Source organism: Calidris pugnax, unplaced genomic scaffold, assembly GCF_001431845.1.
Source record: "Calidris pugnax isolate Ruff unplaced genomic scaffold, ASM143184v1 scaffold27, whole genome shotgun sequence".
NCBI classification, from domain to species: domain Eukaryota; kingdom Metazoa; phylum Chordata; class Aves; order Charadriiformes; family Scolopacidae; genus Calidris; species Calidris pugnax.
In genome coordinates this window covers 19164432-19179029 of record NW_015090893.1, presented here as the reverse complement: position 1 = coordinate 19179029, position 14598 = coordinate 19164432, and the positions used below count along the sequence as shown (strand labels likewise).

Here is a 14598-nt window from a genome sequence, read left to right as displayed (position 1 = left end):
AGTTAAGGAGGGGAACAGTGTCTTCTAAACCACCATGGGCTCTAACGAGTGGCAGGGAGGTTTGCACATTGGCATGCGAGAGGAATGAGTAATGGCAGCAGCACGAGAGAGGAATAAATGCACCTGATTACACCTCCACCTGCAGCTGGTGTCCTTGCCCTCACACCTATGTTTGCATCATCTTTGGTGGAAACCCTCCCCGCAGCCGACACTGCCAGGGTGTGTGTGTGAAACACATCAGAGACAGGTAACACAGATTTATTTTTGCTGTTCCAGTCACTTGCTCACAGCCAGACCTCAGAAATAGGTCCCCTCGTTAGCAGGAACCCGCAGAGGCACTCACTCGGTGATTTAACCCTTGGGAGATGTTGTTCTCCCCAGTCTAAAGATCTCAAACACTGCAGCTTGTTTCCAATGCAGGAGGCGCTGGGGCTCCCCTGCTTTCTGGCCTGGGCTCTGAATTAACCACCGACACCAGGGACTGGCACCAGCTCTCCCTGCACACAGCAAACACCCCTCCCAGCAGGGACATCCCTGAGTCCCACCAAACCTCACCCTCCGGGGAGACGTCGCCAACGGCAGCCGCAGCGGCACCGCGCGGGATCCAGGCTGGGGCACAGGGACCTGCCCGGGACACGTGTCACCGGTCCCTGCCCTGAGCCCGGGACACGGGGAGGGAGAAACAGCACGGAAAATGTACACAGGTGCCTTATGCCAAACACTGGTGTCTTCGCATGAAAACCAGTACGATGTAGTAGGTGTAAAAGAGCCAGGTAGATGTTCGTAATTCATAACAGTACATTTTCATTTTTTTCTACGAAAGATTAAATGATATTACTAATTGTGATGAAAATATAACCCCATGTTTCAGGACAGGATTAGGTAATACTTATCAGATCCTTACTGGTGTAAAACTGGGGTCAATCTGGATTTTTTCCAGTGCAACCCAGACCAGATGCAACCCAGTATGCCCAGGGAGGCCGGGGGACGTGGCCCGTTCAGCAGCCCCTGCACCAGCCCTTTCTCGGGATCTGGAGCCACCGGAGGTCTTGGCACAGGACCTGCTTGCCCTGGGGATGGAGATGGGGACAGGGACAGGGACAATTGTCCCTGGGGGAGGCCGGGCAGAGCACACTCTGCAGAGCTGCTGCCCCAGCCCTGTCAGGCAGCTCCTCCTCCCCACAGCTCTGCGGGAGAACAGCAACAGGGCTGCGGGGAAATCAAGGGGCCACTGGGAAGGGAACAGTAAATATTTAGAGAGAGGAGTTTTAGGCAGAAATTGGGCTGTTACAGGAAAGATACGATGAGAAGACTTGCCCGTGTGCACAGACACACACGTGAGTGCACGCACAGGGAAAGAAAAAGCAGCAAGTGGAGCAATAACAGCAATAGTCAAAAAGTAATTTGTTCTTAACCTGTTCAAAATAAAAATAACTAGTGTACAAGTTCACTCCTTGGACCATCTGCATCTCATAAGCATAAGTTAAAATCCTGACACCATCTGTTCAGTTGGAATTTTAATACTCCACCAATATGCCAAATCACAATTAGGCGAGTGAGGACAGCAGCCTCCTCATTTACCAAACAACTTGCTGCCGGGCTTTAATGAGGGGGGGGTTGAAAAGCAGCCAACTTGGAGCCAAACGAATCGCTGTGGTGAGGTCCCAGTTCCAGTTCCCAGCACAACCCAGTGCCCTTTGCTGGGCCATGGTGGGGGCTGCAGCTGCCTGGTCCTTCTGCACCTGACCAGGCACCACCACCACCACCTCTGTGGCTTCTGGGTGTCTCTGGGATGGACCAAAGAGGAGACACTGAGGTCCCAGCAAGACCCAGAGTGGTTGGAATTATGAATTCAGGGATCAGTTGAAATTCGATGGCAAAAAAATGTCTTGTGAAGTGTCTAAGAAAACCTACCTTGCTAAATTAGCCTAGCAAGATTTACACCATCTTTTAACTCATTATCACTGGAGAGGCTGTTGAAAGCCTTTGCATACTTTTTATTGGACCTAGTGGGAAAAAATCCATTTTGAAATGGAAATGAATATAATATCTGCAAAGCCTTCTTCAGTGATCTTTTTTTTGCTTAGCAATATTCTTGAGTTACAAACCATACATCATGTCCTGTGCTTCTTAGGATCAATTTCTTCAAGAAAGAAAAATAGAAACATGTTCCCTCACCACCGCAGGATATAAAGTGAATGAAACTGAGGGAGGGGAGGAAGCCAAAACACTGTCAGGCAAGTAAATCTTAAAGATGTAGCACATATCCATTTTTTCCTGATCAATGGAACTACGTAGGCATGTTCATGAAATTTAATTAAGTTCTGTTCCTCAAGAAATCTCTGTGCAACGTTTCCCTGCAATTATTTATTTACTATCTGCCATGTAGCTTTTAGCTTTCATCCAGAAAATGATTGGTTTCCGCTGCATTTTCATTAGCAGGCTTGCAGTGGAGAGGCTGCTTCTCAAACGGCTTGTGGGAAGCTTTGTCCTTCTCTCCCTGCCTGTACGGGACTGGCTCCTTGCAAAGAAAATCTATTAATGTATTTAGACGCACTTCAAGTACGATGCCATTTGTACCAAAGCCACCAGCAAAAGTTGGAAGGTAAATATACCAATGAACAAAGTTCAGCTGTGCTGCCAGGAGCTATGGAGGCTGCGGGAGCCCTGGCTCTTGCCTCTTTGCATCCGGACTTGGATCCCCTTGTTGCTGGATTGAGACCACACAAACTCAAACCCCTGTGCTGTGGCAGCACATTTCTCTGGGCATGGCAGGGATGTGGTGGGTGCACCTCCAGTCCCAGGGCTGGGAACCATCATCTCCTGGGCAGGGAACCACGCAGCTGCGGGCAGGAGCTCTGAACCCCTTGGCTTCTCTGCTGAAATCAAAGGAGCTGCCCCTGGAGAGGCAGAGGAACCATCACCCTGCCCCCTTGGCTGCTCATGTGCCATCTGCTTTGTACCAGCCTGGCAGGAAACACGGGGCTGCTGCTGGGGAAGAGAGGAGGCAATTACTGAGAGTTTCAAATGGATCATCTTCTCCAGTTGCAGCACAGTTATTCGTTTATTTCCATCATGAAGGCCATCAAACCAGTGCACAGAACAAATACCATTGCTCGTAATTGTTCTTCTTTATGATGCCATGTGAAAATGCTCATTGACTTCTGAGATGAGAAGCCCCTTGCCCGGGCCGATGAGGTGCACGGGCCTCAGCCACGGAAGGAGCACGGGGACCAGCAGTGGGGATCTCACCGGGCTGTGGGAATTCCTCCCACAGACCACACTTAAACCAACTTTTCAATCTCTCTGCAAGAAATGATCTTTTGACTTCTGCCTTCACTCTTTAAAGCAACAGATTCTTTAATCAAATCTTTACTCTTGAAAACATTTTTATCAGCATCCTTATTTAAATATTCTTTGTCTACTTGAAGTAAGACAGACCAGCATTCTATCTGCAGACTCTGAACTGAAGAAAGGGAATGATTTATTCCTCGTGTAATATAAGTGCATTGACTTGAGAGAATAGAGGATTTGTTCTCTTGAATGCTCACAAATGAATGAAATCAAGAATACCTAAAACCTACTCTCCCCCAGGTAGGAAACACGTGCTTTTGCATCCTGATATTTGTGGCTTCACCAAGGAAAGTGAAGATGCCCTTGGGCTGCACGTGGTGTAGGTTAAACAGCATCCAAGGGGATGGAAGAATTTAATGGAGCCGTGGGTACAAAAGCTCTCTGTCCCACAGTTCTTGTGGTTTAAGAGGGGATGGCAGGATTGAGACAAAGGGGTTCAGTGACAGGTAAATCAGACAGGGAAAATCCCGTAGGTTATAGCATCTCATCATCAACCAGTGAGACTAAAGGAACCCAACTTGCAAGAAATTGTCAGCAGCCCCTTTCCGATAGTGACCTCTCAAGGAAGCACAGCTGTACTTAAATAAAGTACATTGAATACATCTGCTGTGTCAAACAGTGAGATATCTTCCACAGCAAACCCTTCTAATTAGCCAGACCACATGGGAACCTACACTTTTGTCAGGGGAAGACATAACACAGGGATAATGGGCTGCAGAAATGCGTGGCCAGACCTGCACTGTGGTACTGGGCTCAGCAGAGCTTTTCTCATTAACCTGAGCGCTTCATATTTACTCTCCTGTCTATAAATGTAACATAACACTATCAATGTTAATAATAAATATAATAAACCTTATAATAAATAGTATTATCTATGCATAAAAACTATATTACCACTGGCCCCTATTGGGCCATTAATTCAGAAACAGAATTCCCACTTTAATTCTGCAAGAAATCAGTGACAGAGCTTTTTTTTCCACAATTATTTGGCAACATCGTACCAAATGAAAAGAACCAGGCACCTTCCTGAGGACCAGCTCCCTGTACTGACTCTGATGATCACCTAAAGTCTAAGAGAGAAAACCAAAGAAAACCAAAGCCAACATACTTTTTAAATAACCAGCAGCTCATCAAATTCCTTCTTACTGTTTTTGGCATGTTATAAGGAAGGGGTTTTTAGATCTTCAGTGAAGCTTCTCAGTCTTTTTCAGAAGCCCCAGCGCTCTGCTCTGACGCCCAGCCCACGCTCATTTGCCGTATGATGCTGCACTAAGGCAACGACACTGCAGAGGAAAATTCTCTTCAAATTTAATATGAAAGCACCCGTTATCGATACAGGTGTTATATTTAGTTTCACTGATGATCAGTAATCACATTTTCATGTGAGGATGCACACAGTAAATTTGCGAAACGCCATCCTCCCTCCCCAGTCTCCGGCTCTGCCTCCGCAATCCCTCCCTGCCTTTGCGGAACAAAATGTTGGACTTTCCCCAGCTACCAGTGAAAACCCTGAGCTGAGGAAAATGCAGTAAAATTCCCTTTGTAGGAGCCCAAATAAACATTTTTTCAAGTTCTCTGATGGCATGCTTTTTGCTCACTCAAGCTTTGCTCCGAGTTTTTGGCTTTGAGAATATTTAAAGTGCAAAATTCAGTCAAAATCAGCATGTTCCACTGGGTTCTATTTCAGCCTGATTTAATTCTGGTGTAAAAATATACTCTGATTCAGTTTGATGGAAATTCAACCTGAAGTCTTGAAATAAGTCTCCTCCAAAATATGCAGAGAGAGGACTTCTTTCTTTAAATTTGGCTTTCAGGCCCTGGCCAAAGCCTAGTGCCCCAAGAGCAGCGCTGGGTCTCCATTCCCCTGCAGCCCGGGCTCGGAGTGAGGTTGAGAGTGTCTGTTCGGCTGCTGCTCCCTCCAAAGGAAATCTCTTCTTCTAGAAGCACACACCAAAACTCGGGTTCATTTTCCTGTTTGAAATTAAACAAGCTAATCTGGGAAAACCAAGGAAAACAGCCTACACAGTACCATGATGCCCAGTACACTGCTGTTCATTCTCTATTTTATTTACCCAGATCCTACCAGCAGAGATAAAACCAAGGGACATTCATTCCAAGAGAAAAGTCCAAAGCTCTCAGGAAGACCTTGATAAGGACCATTAGCCCAGAAATAAACACCAGGCTCCTACACTGGGCCAGTGAAGGGCGACGTTATCTTCTGCACTGAGCTTTTATATTGCATGTTCATGTTCTGACCTGAATCTTCGTGGACTTAAGAGGCAGTGCAGGTGTTCAGCACTTCCCAAACCATCAAAATAACACACTCACGTACATCATCAGATGTTCCTCAAGCACTCGGGTCAACCTTAGGAGGCATAATGGTGGCAGCAGAGTTTTACTGTGTTCCAGTATTAACTTGAGCACGTTTTCTGAAAGCAGCAGGGGGAAATCACTTCAGCAGGATCCTTTGGACTCACCAACTCATTCACCATTACGCTTTAGTAACAATTTAAGCAAGTCTAACTCACTTCAATCTATTTTCTTCCTTTACAAAAAACACGGTTTTGAGCAAGTTTCATAAAAGGTTACTCTTGCTCTTTGCAAAGATGTAATTTAGATTTTGCTTCTTGTCTCCGTATTTACTGTATGTTAGCCTTGAACTTGAAAAGCCGAAGAAAAGGAGAAGAAACTGAGAAAATCTTGCTGTTACAAACTTAAACAAATCCAGGATGGCTGGAAAAAAAAAAAAAAAAACCAACCTGCTGCAAGGAGGTGTTTGTCTGTGTATACAATATGTTGCTGATATTCATTGAATGGCAAATATCTGTGTTATGTTTTCTTATTTACACTCCTTTGCTCTTTCTGATTCTGTTTTAGTAAGAACCACAACTACATTTCAGCAAATTTTAGAAAAAGGCCAGGCCTCCCCTGTCTGGTTAAAGCTGCAGAGACTGGTGGGAGCTGGTGGGAGCTGGTGGGAGCTGGTGGGAGCTGGTGGGAGCTGGTGGGAGCTGTCTCCCGCTGCCCACAGAGAGCAACGTGGGGCTGTTGGGCCACTTCCACCCGGGATTCTGCTGTCCCAGGGCGGTCCCTGATCCCACACCTCCCCGGGACGCCAGCGGGGGAATATCTCACTGGCACACATCTACTTTTATTCCAGCCAAACCCTCCCCTGATCCGTCAGTCTACAGAAATGGTGCATGCTGTTCCTGGAAAACATCCAGCTCAAGACTGCAGTTTAAAATACATTGATTTTTATTTTTTTCCCCCTAAGTGCCAGCCCTCCTTGGTTAATCCTTTAGTCAGTACAGTCTCCTTCTGGGTCGCAGAGCAGCAGTGGCCATGAAAACCTCCCAGGTGAGGCTCTGCCTCCTGCCCACACCGGTGATCCTGCGGTGGCAGTGGTGGTGGCCGGGCACAGAGGGGACACGATGGCAGCCTCTGCCCCTGGCCAGACCCTCGTGTCGCTGAACCCTGGAGAATATTCCCTTTGCCTCCCCAAAACCTGCACTGCACGAAGCACACGCAGCCCTCATGACAGCCTGGAAAGGGAGGGAAGAACCAAACACCAGATCAAAACTTCTTTGGGCAGCGCTGATTTTACCTCCTGGCCTCACAAACCCCCTCCCACCACAGAGCCCCCCTCGGGCAGGGGACAGGGGGGTCGGGTGTTTCCTTGGCAGGAGATGTGTCCGGCTGCTGTGCAGGTGCCGTGACAGAGGGAGGGTTTGTGTCGCCAAACGGTATTTTGGAGCAGAGCCCCCCTCGGGCAGGGGACAGGGGGGTGGGCATTTCCTTGGCAGGAATTCTGTCCGGCTGCTGTGCAGGTACCGTGAGAGAGGGAGGATTTGTGTCACCAAACAGTATTTTGGAGTAGCAAGACAACAGATGCTAAAATCTCTCTCAAACATTCGAGCTGATGAAGATCATATCCAGAGGGCCATGAAATAACCCGCCAAGCTGGGAATACTGGGTAGAGGTCAAAGGCCAGTACCCAAAAGCCACCCTTGCCCATTCCTGAACATCAGTGTCTGTACATTTTTTGCCAATTTTTGCTGCAGTTAGCCATTAACCTGGGGATTTTTATACTGATCTAACAATCAGATTTGGCACTATTGGCTTCTAACAATTAATAGCATTTTTTGTCTATGGAATAACTCTTACCAAAACAACAAACTCTACAGGCTTTTCAGTCCTCTATGACAATCCACGAAGAAATCAACCATCACTCAAGTCTGAGCAAAAAAGCTGGGAGCAAAGTCCTTCTGACATGGACACACGAGCAGACTTGGCTGGTCCCAGCCCCACCACCTGCAGCTGAGCATTCCTGTGTGAGAGGATTTTGTTTGGCAAGATGGACCAGATTCACTGATGATGACAATAAGTACCTGGAAACAGAAACGTCTCCTGTCAACAGGAAAGGAGGCTTGCATTATTCATTGGATTAGAATTATTTTGTTATCTTTGGGGTCATTTTGATCTTCACTGATTTAAAACCAGACAGAGCCAACTACTAGAATACAGAACAGTCCCAGTTTAGAGCAAGGAAAATAGGTGATATTCCTCTTCCACATCTAACCCGTTTAACAGCACAGCTGCAGGTCTCTGGGCAGGAGCATTCAGTGTTATTAGTCAGATTTCTACCCCACAATTCACTTAGGAGTCAGTGCTCTGTACCTCAGCATGGGACTGTTTAGGTCTGTGCACACACACCAAGTGATGGCCCACAGCTGGCTGCACTAATCCCAGGTGGGTCATCTTGTATAAAGGACACCAGGATCATCCCAGAGATCCATGTCCAATGAGGGGCCATCAGAATGAGTTCACAGAGGGTATCACTGGGCATTTCCCTTCCCTCCTGCACAGCACCATTTCAGAGGATTCGTCTGTTTGTCTCAGGATAATCTGAAACCTGCTTCACAACCACCTCTGCACATCAGCCTCCTACCAGCAGTGAAAAGCACACCCAGCCACCTTCCTCTTGAAAGGGGCAGGCAAGAAGGCCAAAATTTACAACTGTCCCCAGAGTGAGCAGAAGCAGCACACGTCCTTCAGGAGCAAGAGCCTTGGTAATTAATTTTTGACTTTCAGAGCTACAGTGCAAGGAACATCTCACAGTTTCCTTTGAGCATCTGCAGGTGCTTGAGCTGCTCCACGTGTGCAGATGTGAAGGCACAAGGCAAGGCTTAAGCAAATCAGACCTTTGTCCTGATTTCCTCATTCTTGCTCAGACTTTGAAACACGGCAGGGACAGTCGTCTGTCTAAATCCCCATATTCCTTTCTGCTGGTGAGTTGAAGGAGCACTTGCCAACCACCCTCCACCTGCTTGTTGAAGGAAAACATTTGGGTTAAACTGAAAGCTTGACGTATCTAACAAATTCTCCCTCACCGTGTCTCGGTGTAGTTGTCAATACCCCATCCTTTCCTAGTGCCTTCTCTCCAGATTGTGTGTGAATTTTCTCTCCTTTTCCTCCATCTGTACTTCTTCTATATTTGTTCCTTTTTGCCTACCAGCTCTCCTCTCCCCCTGCTTTATTGCTCCAGCTGAGCAGAGGGCAACCTGCTCATTGTGGTGCCAACCATGCTCCTTGTTGGTGCCACCCACAGCTGTGCAGGGCACCAGGAGAGTAAAAGCAAGGGTTTGATGTGATGGATTAGAGTCAAGACCTCTCCTCTGTGCTGTCAACTCTTCTGAGAGCCTATTGCAGTCCCAGCCACTGACAAGCAGAGAGAGGAGAGAGGCGACAGCAGGGTTTTGGGGGCAGGAGCAATATGCAGACAGGGGCTGACATGAAGTTTCTCCCCATCCCATCCCATCCCACCCCACCCCATCCCATCCCATCCCATCCCACCCCATCCCATCCCACCCCACTGCCACGTCACTTGGTTCCTGGTGCTCTGCAGACACGTGCACACAGCCTGCCGTGTTGCTGACTTGCTGCCTGTACCTAAAGTCTTCTCCTTTTCCAACCTGTTATTTTGCTGTTCCAGCAATCACAACATCCTCGTGTAGGACTGTCCCCCCCCAGCCCTGGCAATGCCGCGAGGCTGGAGCCAGGCAGAAAGGGCAGATTTGTAGGTTACAGGAGGTGGTGAGGAAGAGCTGCTGCCGCTGCGAAGTCAGGAACAGGGCCAGGCTACAAAAGGCTGAGCCAGCCCATATGCCTTCACACCCCTCACCCCCGCCACAGCATTCACCAGATGTTCAAGTGCACATTTTTGATTCAACTCATCATAAAGGTTGAAAACATATAAAAATGAAGATCCAAGCACAGGCTATCACCCTCTTCAAAAACGAGAGTGTTTGGAGATGAGGTTTCACTTCAAGTTCATCAAAACAACAGAGGGTGGGTGGGAGAGGCAGCGGAACCACAAAATGGTTCAAATTCAAAATCCAACCTCAGCCAGTATAACATTTAAGTAAATGTTTTAGACATAAGAGAAAACGGAGGGGAAAAAAATGCATGAGCAGAACCTCACCTTTCCTCAACTCATACTCCACCCCTGAGCAGGAGCCAGGCTGCAACTCCTGCCTCCCCACCAGGCAGGAGCTGGGTTTCAAAGCTGTTTGGCTGCGACCTGTCAGCACAGCCCGTGTCCCAGCCCTCCTGTGCATCAGGCTCTGGAAGCGGAGCCCAGCCGTCCCCGAGGACCGCGCTGCCATCCCCAGCTCTGCAGCCCAGCTCTCCTCCCACTCAGCAAAACACCTGCAGGTTTGCTGCACCGGGCGCTTCCTGCATGCCCTGCACCTCAGGAAAACCCTTCCACAGAGGACACGAGTCTCCAATTAGCCTTCATAGCACCTACGTTTAAACAAGTAGGGGAGAAAACATCATACAATATTCATCGTGCAGTTCTGTCACCAGCACACCCTGTGCCCGTGTGAGTAGCTGCACGGCTTAGTCCCCCTTTGGTCCATCTGATCTACTTTCCAAAGGATTTGCACACGAAGAATGCTCTTTATCTTTGTACCAACCACAGGCATTTGCCTTCTGAGTGGTATTTGGAGCACACAACGTATTTGGTGTATCAAAAAAAAAAAAAATATTCCTCCCTCTATTCTTCCTCCTTTAGAAAGAATCATCCTTTCCCAGACCCAGCTCTGAAGAGTCCCTCCAGCTGTGCATTGCACAGGAGCTGTAAGTGGCTCTGCAAAGCCCACCTCTGCATCTGCCTAACCATCGTGTCAGACACCGCCCGTGTTTAGGCCCATTAACCTGATCACAACAGCTTGGTGAATTAATGCTTATATAGACACAGTTGGCAGCTTCTAATTAAATAATTATGGCTAAGCAGCTGCAGAGAAGTTGTAATGTTCCACTAGAAAGCCACATATCAATTTTATTGGTCCTCAAAGTTTCAAATGAAATGATTTTGGGGAGATTTGGAAAGGGGGTCCTTTTGCTGTGGGTAAATTCTGTGATATCATGCCTGCTCTCAGGCCAACTGGCTGCTGCCAGACCCCGAGCTCACGGCTGGAGAACCTCTGCAGGCACCAGCAGCTCCATCACAGCACACAGCAACCAGCACTGAGCGTAACAGAATGATTTGGATCGAGATAAAAGAGTGATTTGGCACCACGGTTGTTGCTTTAGCTTTTACCTAGGGAAGAACCCTTTGAAAAATCCATCTCTGAAACCCTATCAGTGTCAAAAATCCACAAACCTGACATGAGCCAAATGCAAAGCCTGTTGAAGTGGATAAGAGTCTTTCCAGGAACTTTAATTGGATTGAGCTTTCCCTGCATCGGGGAGAGAAGATTTTGTGACACCTCCTATAGGCTTTCACGCTGCAAAAATCCTGAGGTACCTCTCCTGTTGGTGCCTAACCCTCACTGTACCTTGAAGGTAAAAATTTGAGTAATATGAAAATCAGGAGTCTGTTGGCTAATTTATGCCAAACCCACCTTCATTCTCTCTTCAGTTAGCAAACCATTGTGCCCGTGAGGAACTTTTATTTTATTTTGATTTTAAATATAAACGCAAACACAATTCATTCTAATCCATTCCTTTAACCATATTAGTTCTCCTCCTGTAACTTGTACAGACACTATGATTTCAAACAGAAGCCTAATAACAGGGATCATCCGTCCCTGTCGGAATATACGCAGATCCATGACCTTAGAACCATTTAACTAAGAAATCCAGCTAGAAAACCAATTTTAAGTAAATCTCTGCATGTCAAAACTCCAGATGGCTTTTCAGGGTGCTAACTTAAGCACCATTACATAAGCAGATTAGGGGCTGCCTGTTGAGCCCAGACAGGGAGTAGATGGCGCTGAATCCGGTGTCACACACGAGCTCCTCACTTCCTGAGACATCTTTCAACTCAAACTTTTGTCAGGTCCCCACGCTCCGACCCCGCTCACCGTGAGCGCCGCGCGCAGCGCCGCAGGCCTGCCGGCACAGCCGTGGTTAGCCATCTCCAAACCCCTGCCCTGAGCAGCCCCTGGCCAAGGCCCATTCCCACAAACCGACCAGAGGATGTTCCATCCTTCACCCTTTTGAAAGGAAAATGGAGGAAAATATCCTCATGAACCTCTCGAGTATTTAAACACAGCAGTTTGGGAATGATTTTCTGATGCAGAATTAGAGGATCAAAATCACCCTGGTGTTACCATTGGTAACAGTGCCTCTACCTGAATATCAGCTTAGGAAGTTAATGAGCCTGCTAGAGCTATCAGCTGAAATGACCCCGGCAGAGTGTGATGGCTGTGATTGCAGTAAGCAGGGCAGATACTTCCCATCATGAGGACGGTTTGTTTTTCATGGGCATGTTGCATAACAAGGCACAGCAAGTTCCCTCTCCCTGCTCCCAGCCCTCCTTTCAGAGCACATCAGCTGGCTCCACCAAGGCCCCCTGCTGAAAAGCAGCCAGAGGGACAGGGTTTTGCTTTCCCTTCCCTGCGTGGAAGTGTGTCAGGTTTGCTGACAGATGGCTTGGCTGACTGCGCTTGACTATTATCAAGCAGCTATTACCTTTGTAAATTGAATCCCATTTGAAGATTTTCTGTAATTAAATCTGCAGTGTGTTTGCAGGGCTCGTACCGCGTCCCGCACATCCCGGGGAGGCGTGCGAGGCAGTCGGATGGGTGATGTACACAGCAGAGACAGCAGCACCCTCCAGGCACGGGGCTGGGGAGCTTCTGGCAGTCTGTGCTGCCACCTAGCCCGGACCCAGCCACTCACTTCAGCCTCCCTTTACAGTTTGAAAGCTTAAATCAAAGCCTATCCCCTACAGAACCAAATACAGCCTCAGTCCGCGGCAGACACGAGGAAATTCGCACTCTTTGTGTTTTGAGAATTGTACAGTCAACGGAAGAGAGCAGCCTCAAACGGGTAGTTACATTTCCCTCAGAAATGCCTTGTACTTACGGTAGAAGACGTATTCGGTGTAGCTGGACCAGACCTTGTCGTCGGTGTACTGGTTGACAAAGGAAGCCGTCACCGAGGAGTTACAGGCCACCATGTGGAATCCACACTCAGACAACATGTCGAAAGCCCTCTCCAGGTGCTTGAACTTGAGATAAAACCTGGAGGTGTACCTTTCTGGAGCCCTGTCTGGGTCTCTGCTTTCATTCAAACTTTCTCCAAAGACCTCTTTGACCAAAGCAATCCTTCCACAAACCAAAATCCTTGGGACTCTCCTGAATTTGGCATCTGCTTGGCTCTCCCTGCCAATAGTGCACGACCCCCGGTACCCAATGGTAATGAATCCCCACTTTCGATCGGGCGGTAGGAGCGATGAGGGTGGGCATATTCTCGTGTCACTGCCTTGGGACACCTCTTCGTAGTCACTGTGGCAATAATCATCGGGGCTTTGCTTATTGTCATCAGGAGACAGGAGTTTGACCAAGTCCGGGAGCTGGAAGTACTCAGCCTCCCTCTTGAGCCTTCCCTTCTCTGGGAAGTGGTCGGGCAGAACCACTTGCTTGTCCCTGAGATAGTCCAGAATATAGCGGAAAAGAAAACCATCTCTGTCGATGAAGAACCTTCCCTTGGAGTCCTTGGCCAGATCGTTGGCTGTGTCTCTCTTTGGGGTGAACATTTTCCACAGCAGGGAGTGAGGGGTGCCCACCAAGGTAGAGTGGCGAGTGAAGTAAACCTGGCCACCCACGTTCAGCTCCACCACCTCCGGGAAGGAGTGCAGCCCGGTGCCCTGCTCTCGAGGGGGAAGGTAAGTCCTGCAATTGCCACTTAGAGCCATCGTACTTTAAAACAGAAATCAGCAGCACAAAGCAGCAGGAGTATCAATCACTTCAAAGTGTAGAATAAGGCTCCCAACATTAAGGAGAAACAGGAGGGAAAGGGAAGTGAGAAAAGAAAAATAGCCAAAAGGTTTGCTTAAAAAAAATCTGAGTAGTCCATGAGTGACTGTGGCAGAAGTGGCTTATACCCTAAGCCATAGAGGCTGGAGAGCAATCACTTCGTGAAATGCAATCACATCGTTAGATCTTCCAACAAAGCCATCAAAATCAAGGTCAAGCCAAGCCTATGGTCATTCACAGGTCTGTCAAAAGGGAAAACAAAATAAGACACAAATTATTCTTTTAAGCATCACAGAAGCTACAACAGAGAAAAGCAGGTCAGTGTAGGAAGCCAAGCTAGATCTCCTCCTAAATAGGTCTATTTTTTGCAAGTTCTACACTTCTTTTTCACAAGTAGTAATCAATGGAAGAACTAGATATGACTCCACCATTTAAAATGCATATTTCATCTTTTAAGAAACATCAAATTCAGACATGCACATGAGGGAACAAGAACAGCGAGTCTTACCTTGGGTACAATTAATGCATAGCTCTTGTAAAGGAAAGAAAAATTTCAAGACACTCAGAACACACCTACAGGCACACAGAGCCCAGTGAGTACGGATCCGATCCCAGCGAGGGACAGCAAAGGCAGGAAAGTGCTCTTAGCGACATCCACGTAGAGCTCGAGACTCAAACCGAGTCACGGGAAAGTTACCCGTGGCAGGTGACGGGAGAAACCGATACCGACAGCGCGGCGGGGGAGAAGGGAAAAAAAACCCTCAACAAAAACCCCCGAATAAATCCTCCGGGGCTGCGGGAGCGCGGGGCAGGGGAGCGCGGGGTGCGCGGTTCGGCGGGCTCAGATGACTTGCAGAAACCCCGCCGCCCGCGCTAAGGGCTGCCGGGCTCCCGCGGCTCCCGCAGCCTCCCGGGCAGCGCGGCCGGCAGCGCCCATCTCCGCTGCGGGGCCGCCGGGGCCGGGGCGCTGCGGGGG

At 48.3% G+C, this 14598-nt stretch overlaps 1 protein-coding gene across 2 annotated transcripts in view; it reads right to left on the bottom strand.

Moving 5' to 3' along the window:
• The window catches only part of KCTD16 (potassium channel tetramerization domain containing 16), an 85012-nt gene extending 70461 nt beyond the window's left edge, over nt 1–14551 (bottom strand). Inside the window, exons 1-2 of one of the 2 annotated variants that reach the window (XM_014948094.1) lie at nt 14131–14551; nt 12730–13864 (exon numbers count right to left, since the gene is read on the bottom strand). In XM_014948094.1, the coding sequence (XP_014803580.1) occupies nt 12730–13561 (832 nt within the window). In that variant the 5' untranslated portion in view covers nt 13562–13864; nt 14131–14551. The remainder of the gene's footprint in view (nt 1–12729; nt 13865–14130) is intronic. The other variant, XM_014948095.1, reaches the window with a different exon arrangement.
• Nucleotides 14552–14598: the final 47 nt, after the last annotated feature.